The sequence below is a fragment of the Otolemur garnettii genome, unplaced genomic scaffold (assembly GCF_000181295.1).
Source record: "Otolemur garnettii isolate 467f Iridium unplaced genomic scaffold, OtoGar3 scaffold00008, whole genome shotgun sequence".
In the NCBI taxonomy this organism is placed as follows: Eukaryota; Metazoa; Chordata; class Mammalia; order Primates; family Galagidae; genus Otolemur; species Otolemur garnettii.
In genome coordinates, this window is record NW_003852403.1 from 37,312,633 (window position 1) to 37,320,314 (window position 7,682).

Here is a 7,682-nt window from a genome sequence, read left to right on the forward strand (position 1 = left end):
GAGAAAGGCATCGTCTCACACACAGACAGCAGTTGGTGGCAGAGTCTCACACACGTACACACACAGGACAGAATGAAGAGTTAGAGGGGGAAAGCAATGAAACAGTCCGTTGACCTGGCCAGGTTTTAAACCCGGGGGTATTTCAGTAGGGTGACTTCATCATCAGGGCCACAGATTTGGCTGCACCTGGTGTTGTATAAATCCACTGTGACATCCCTAGAGAACTGTACTGTGACATCCCTAGTCTTATGCTAAACCACTGTAATAAAGGAAAAGGCTTGTCAGAATCTCGCATGTTCTGCTCATTCTGTCATTTTTATTACCCAATTATCCATCACATTTCCCATCATTTTACATAACCAACCATTTTCATCGTCGTCATCACACTATTGTAAACCACATCAGCAAGTTAATACATAAAGCTTTGCATTTCAAAAAACTAGACACTTTAGTAACAATATTACAAAGGTTTTAGCTTCAAAAATAACTGAAATGAAAAAAATAAACTTTTAAAGAATTAGCATCATAAAATTAATTTATTCCAATAAAAATACAAAATAATATTATGACATTGACCAGATATGAAAGTCCCTCCCAGAAACAACTCTATTAATGATTGAGAAAGCACTCCTTAAAGAAAATACGAAATAAAATGAAAAATATGTAAATATGTTTAATTTTTTTCTTAGCAAAAAATCTTTCTAAAAATAACAATGAAAATTTGTCTCAGTACAAAGGCTACATTACTATTGAAAAAATACCAGCATGAAGAAAAGGTACATATTTGACAGTAGAAAAATGATTTCAGTGAATCACAATGTCTAAAGTTTGCAATGAAAATAAATCTGCAATAAAGATTTATGCCTTTTTTCTTTTCTTTTTTTTTCTATTTTTTATACAAACAGTACAAACAGTATTGCACATAACAACAAATAGTCGAGGTTAGGTTATAGCCTTCAAAAAATCGACTAGTTCAAGTGTCACATCAAGGAAAGGCCACAACAGGACCTGTGTTACCCAGGGGCTTCCCAGTCAAGTTGCAGGTCAGAACACCTCTGTGTTTTAAAAAATAATTTCTTTTGAAGGACCCTCTCTTTTAATATAACATTAACAACTTGGGGGCACATTTATTTACAAAACAAAAGGGAACATGTTATAATTTAATAAACTAAAAAAGTTCTCTTTAAAAAAATACAAACAGAAGAACTCTTTCACAATCCTGGTCAGTCGTGCACAATCAACACTTGATTATAAATATACAAATTAAGGGAAAGTAGTTTCCACCGTCTATTCACAACTTTCAGCACCAAATGGAGTTTGTTTTTTGTAACCTATTCTTCATGACAATGATTTTTTTTTGCCTTCACTCTATAGCTTAATGCTGTACAATCTTCCAGCTTTTTAAAAAATCTCAGTGTTATTTTAGTACATGAAAGAGGGGTGCTTCTTCAAAAAGTGTTGCTTCTTTCACATAATTAGGTAGATTTCTGTAGGTTAGATATGATCTTTAATATTATAGTTATAAAGCTCTAATGTCTTCATTTTCAAAAAACACAAATAAGCATGAAAAAAATAAAGTTACCCATCTGTTAAATCATTTTCTTGCAGAATTAAATTAATATATATTTTTCTGAATAAACTTACTTAGAAAATATCATTTTCTTTCCTATATTTCAAAATTGAGGTATTGCAAAAGATCATGTCAGTCAGAAAGCATGCCTTTTTCCTTAAAAACAAAAAAACTTCAGCCAACTTTTGAAAACTGTCTAGAATACAAAAAGTAGTAGTGCATAACAAAATTTCTTGTACAGATGAAAAAAACCCACAAACATAGAAAAAAAAAAACAAACAAAACCACACCTGGGCTGGAAAAAAGCAATTATTACCAAAAGCCCAGAGGTAACCTCAAAAGGGGAGGATTCTAATAAGCATTTTTAATCTAGTAAAAAACTATTTTCCTTTTTGAAAACAAACTATAGCTTGAGAGCCAGTAATTGCAACTAAACATGGGAGAAAAAAACAAAAACAAGCAACACTAATTTAAGACAGTACAAGGACATCACAGCACATAAAACACAGCGACTTAAATCTATTCTGCAGTGTCATATCCAGTCAGATTGTCCCCAGAATTCCAAAATATAGGAAGAAGATTAAAAAAAGATTTACACAGTCTCACAATCATTGTGTGTGTTTATATATTACTATCTGCAGCCCAAGAGTGAATGCTAAAAAAATGTCCATGGTAGTACTAGCAGGTCTTAATTCTATTCAAGCTTTACAGGATAAATCCAGGGAATTAAGTAGTAAATTTCTCACCCAGACAACCAACTCTGCCCAGGCCATCTTATTTTGTACAGACATTTCTTTAGCATCACCAGTACACAACTTCCTTAAAAATGTGCCTAGTTTGTCAATCTGACAACTTATCTCTATATACTGTATATATTCTTAGTGTTTGTAAGCTAAGATGAGCTCTTTGGTTTTCTGGACAAGGTCTGAAGCTATGTAAAATGGTGCAAGCACTACGAGATTGTAACTAAGAGCTCATGTGTTAGTTAATAATATACCATTTATGAACTGTCAAGTTTGTTAATGTCTGACACAGAGGCTTTAAACAGTTAAATTTGATCACAGTTAGACATAATCACTTTACTATATAAAATAAATTGCACAATATATAACAGAGCACCGCAAAGTACTTCATCTACCATCCACAAATTTGCTTTAAGAATATCCTACACCTAGGTTTTATATTGTTGTAATATAGGTCATTCTGTTATGGGCTCTTCCTATTCAGAAGCATTCCATTTATTGAGGCATGCCTTCCTCCGGTCAATTACCAATCCTTTGAATGAAAAAAACTTTTTAAAAAAAATGAGTATTTTATAGCTTATATAGATTCTTAATTTGTGCATTGTGGGAAGGTTTTATACTAGACATTGGATATAAAATTTATTGCATGCAGCAACCTGATTAAGTAAACATGCAGTCAGAAATAGTGACCTTCCAGTGAAGCTTTCTGAAGTCTATTCTCATCTCCTTTCGGCAGCTGACTCTATCCCTAAATCACAAAAGTGTGTTGTTGGGTTTTTTTAAATTGATACCTTAGCCTGAATAGAGTATTGTGGTATTAATAATACCATTTTAATAGCAGCAAAAGCTATTGCAGCATAAATTTACATAACACTAAAAGATCTAACCAAAATCCTCAGCAAAACAAAAATCAAACGTAAAAGAAAAATAAAGATCCAGCTTATGAGGTATCCTTACAAGTCAAAATAGAGAGCAACGAAAGGCTTATTTTCATTAAGGGTTATCCTTACTCTAAATGACCCCAACTAATGATTGCTGAATTGTTGTAAAGTTTTTGCTACATCTGCCACCTACTCACGAGTATTACCTTTGGTAAGTCTTGTCCTAGGGGCGACTCTCTAAGTTTCTGAAAATAAGTGCATGCTCCAGTTCAAACACAATCAGAACAACAACACAACAACAAACAAAAGAGTCACAGACATCAACCTGATGGCCGCTGATGAGAATGGCAGTCTACATACTGCCACGAGTGACAAATTAGTTATAAAAAATTAAGGTACCAAGCAGACAAAGGTGTGAATCAAAGTGCAAATCAGTACCGTTATTCACTCTGCAATTCTGCATTATACTGGACACTGAGTTCAGTAATATGACTGTAAATAATAATAATAAAAAGACCCATTTCTTCTTTAAAAATCAAGAACGAATGCACAGATTTCCAGAACACTGTAAGCCCTGAGGCAGTGCCCTCTCTTTTCCCTCCTTGTTATCTACTCCAGTACTTGTGGCTGGTCGGCCCTGGGCTCAGCTCCAGCGGAACGGGACGTGACGAGGGCGGTCGCCTCCCTCCTTCACCAGCGGTTTGTGAAACTCCCGCCCAGCACGGGAATGTATGCTTGCCCAGCAGTATTCGCAGTAATACTGCAGACAGGTGACGTTGGCACAGAAGAATGGGGCAAACTTCCCACCACAGCGTGTGCCCTGGCATTCATCACACATCTGATCATCCAGCACATACGGCTTCACTTCAACCTGGACCCAAAGAGGAAAGACAGGGAAAAAAGGTTTAGCAAAGCTTCCTCGTGTTTCTTGCTTCTCAGAGCAGAGCTTAATGATATGCCTCCATTAGATACCAATTTGAACTCTGCTAATATGGAATGTAGCTGAGCATAATTATGGGCTTTGGAATAAGCTCCTTGATTTACTGGTTGTATGATGTTAGGCAAATTCTTAACCTCTCTGTGTCTCTGTTTACTCTACCTGTGTATCTGTAAAGCAAGTGTAACATTAGCACACACTTACGTTTACACATCACACACACACAGAGTCGCATAATCTGTAAGTGGGGATTCCAGTCTCTCCATCAAAGAATGCGAGTGAGGGTTAGGAGAGGCAGTGCATAAAAGGCCCCATTAGCTGAATGCTGACGGCTGAGCAGCACCTGGCAATGCAGGACAAACAAGGGCGTTTCAGAAGAGGAGCCAGCATGGGCAAAGCCCAGCAAGCAGAAAAGGGCAGGCCACAGACTTGGGGAACGGTTTGGCTGGAGCCCGGCCTGAGGGGAAGAGGCACACTGAGGCCAGAAAGATGGGCTAGAGGAGGATACTACTGTGAGGCTCGGGGCTTCAGTGTGTAAATGACAAGGCTTTAAAAAAATTTTTTTGGGGGGGGGTGTCTCATTCAGTAGCCCTCAGTTAAGTGCTGTGGCATCCTAGTTCATAACAACATCAAACTCTTGGGCTCAAGTGATCCCCTTGCCTCAGCCTCCCAAGCAGTTGGGACTACAGACACCCGCCACAATGCCTGGCTAGTTTCTATTTTGAGTAGAGTCGGGAGTCTTGCTCTAGCTCAGGCTGGTCCCGAACTCCTGAGCTTAGGCAATCTGCCCACCTTGGCCTCCCAGAGCAGGATTGGAAATTTCAATAGATAACTTTTCATCATAGCCTTTTAGGGAACATTTTAAAATCTAAATGAAACAAAGCTGTATGATACAAAAATCAGAAGTAGAGAAGAAAAACCATAGCATACTTTCCCCCCACTTCCCTTTCTTAGAACCTCAGGAAAGAAACATCACTAACCTTAATTTTTTCATCCCAAATATTAGGAACCATTGGGAAGCTGAGGCAAGAAGATTGTTTGAACCCCCAAATTTGAGAGTGCTGTAAGGTATTAACATCCTGGCACTCTACCCAGGGTGACAGAGTAAGACTCTGTCTCAAAAAAAAAAAATTAAAAAAACAAATATTACAAATATTAGAATAACCATGAAGGTGAATCAGGTGCCTACCTACGCCTTCCCTGACCTTCAGTGCAGTCGGGGAGAAGAGCGCCCCTGTGTCTGTGGAGACAAGGACATGTGGGCTTTTGAGACGAGCTAACTCGGACAATTCAGGAGTGTCCCACAGGGTGTAAGTCAGGGCACACTGGAGGGGGCCACAGGGTGGGAAGCAGGGGAGTGAGTGGGAAGGACAAGGCTAGACACTGTGCTTTCCTGGTTCTTCTTCCTTTCCTGAAGGTTCCTTTGCTGGCTTCTAGAAACTTACCTGTAGCCGTGAGCCCACAGGTCCACGGGCCCACCTGCCAGCCAGATGTTTCTACTTGGAAGACCCACCCAACAAGGCTGTACCAGCTCTTGGCTGCCCAGGGAAATGCCTTTACTTTGCTATACTGGCCCCTTCCTCCCATTTCTCCCTCCTCAGTCTGACAGGTTAGTGCACGGGCTTCAAAACACATCTCTTATATCCATCTGCATAATGAAAATTGCAATGGCTCTGAAATCAATCTGTTTGGGCTCAAATCAAGGCCACTTTAGTAGCTGTGCAAACTTAGGCAAGTTTCTGAGCCTCCGTTTCCTTATCTGCACAGGGCGGAAAAGAAGAGCTCCTATTTTATAGAGTTCCTATGCAGGTTAAGTGAGTCAGACCACATAACCAGCGCTCGGCATTTCCTGAGCACTAAGCAGAGCTATTACTGGTCTTGCTTCCTCGAGGGTCCATCACAAGGGTGGTTGGATGCCTCAATGGCACCTACGCTGACCACCAAGTTCTAGCCCTTCCCATGCTTCAACATACATGTTGATATCTCAATAATCTTCCACAATGTTCTGAGTCAAAAGCCACTGACTCTTCATGGCCTATAGCAGGTGTCCTCAAACTATGGCCCACGGGCCACATGCAGCCTGCCGAGGACATTTATCCAGCCGGCTGGGGGTTTTTGCCGGCGCTGCCTGTCCTGCTTAGCAGCCGACTCATCCCAGGGCCCGCAGTCTGGCCCTCCAATGGTCTGAGGGACAGTGAACGGGCCCCCTGTTTAAAAAGTTTGAGGACCCCTGTCCTATAGGATTAAGTTCACCTTCCTTAGTAAAACAGAGTATTCCCTCTCTGCTAGGACTTAATACTTGTCAGAGCCTTCATGATCTGCCCAGTCTCTCCCAACAAGTCCTCAACTCAAATGTTAATAGGTCTTTATTTCTACTTACACTTGCTTCCATTAAACGCCCTCCCCACCTCTCCGTTAAGCCCAAACACTTATATACCCAATGAAGCCATTTTTTTTCTTTTTCTTTCTTCACATAAAATTAATATTTTTAAAGTAAACACTTTGGTGGCATTTAATACACTCACAATGTGAACAACCACTGCCTCTACCTCATTTCAAAACACTAACATTACCTAAAAAGGAGACCCTGTACTCACTGAGCAATCACCCTCCTTCACCCCAACTTCCCAGCCTCTGGTGATAACAACCTGCTTCCTGTCTCTATGAATCCCTATTCTGGAAAGTTTGTATAAATGGAATCATAATACAAGACCCTGAATGTTTGGCTTCTTTCCTTTGTTCCAGCGTTTTATGTTTCACCCACACTGTAGCCTGCAGCAGAACCTGACTGCTTTTTATAACTGAGTAACACATCAGAGAGAGATAGAGAGAGAGAGTATATGTACATACACACTACATTTTGTTTATGCATTTATCTCTTGATGAATATTTGGGCTGTTTCTACATTTTGGCTTCCACGAATGGAGCTATGAGCTATGTACTTTTTGTTTAAGTACTTGTTAATTATTTTGCCTTTATATCTAGGAGTGCTTGAACATATAGCAATTCTATGGTTACCTTTTTGAGGAACTACTAAATTGCTTCCCACACCAGCTGTACCATTTTATATTCCCACTAGCCAAGTTCCAGGATTCCAGTTTCTATATACTTACCAATACTCACTTCCCATTTTTGTGATCATAGGCACGTTGGTAGATATGAAGTAGTAGTAGCTCGGCATAGTTTTGATTTCCATTTAAGGACTAATGATGTTTGCCATCTTTTCATGTGCCTTCTGGCCTAATGACTAATGATTTTTAGCGTCTTTTTGGGTGCTAATTGGCTAGTTGCAGATCTTTTTTAAAATTAGAAAGGTCTATTCATAGGGAGGTTTAGGTAAGAGAATCACTTGAGCCCAAGAGTTGAGGTTGCTACGAACTATAACACCACGGCACTCTACCAAGGGTGACAAAGTGAAACTCTGTCTCAAAAATAAATAAATAAAAGTCTATTCCGGGGTGGCGCCTATGGCTCAAAGGAGTAGGGCACTGGCCCCATAGCTGGAGGTGGCGGGTTCAAACCCAGCCCCAGCCAAAAACTGCAAAAAAAAA

At 39.7% G+C, this 7,682-nt stretch overlaps 1 protein-coding gene across 3 annotated transcripts in view; it reads right to left on the bottom strand.

Annotated features, from left to right (window-relative positions):
- Positions 1–655: 655 nt before the first annotated feature.
- The window catches only part of CPEB3 (cytoplasmic polyadenylation element binding protein 3), a 187,718-nt gene continuing 180,691 nt past the window's right edge, over positions 656–7,682 (bottom strand). For all 3 annotated transcript variants that reach the window (XM_012801395.2, XM_023509502.1, XM_023509504.1), the window contains one exon: positions 656–4,065. In XM_012801395.2, coding sequence (XP_012656849.2) covers positions 3,838–4,065 — 228 coding nt within the window. In that variant the 3' untranslated portion in view covers positions 656–3,837. The remainder of the gene's footprint in view (positions 4,066–7,682) is intronic.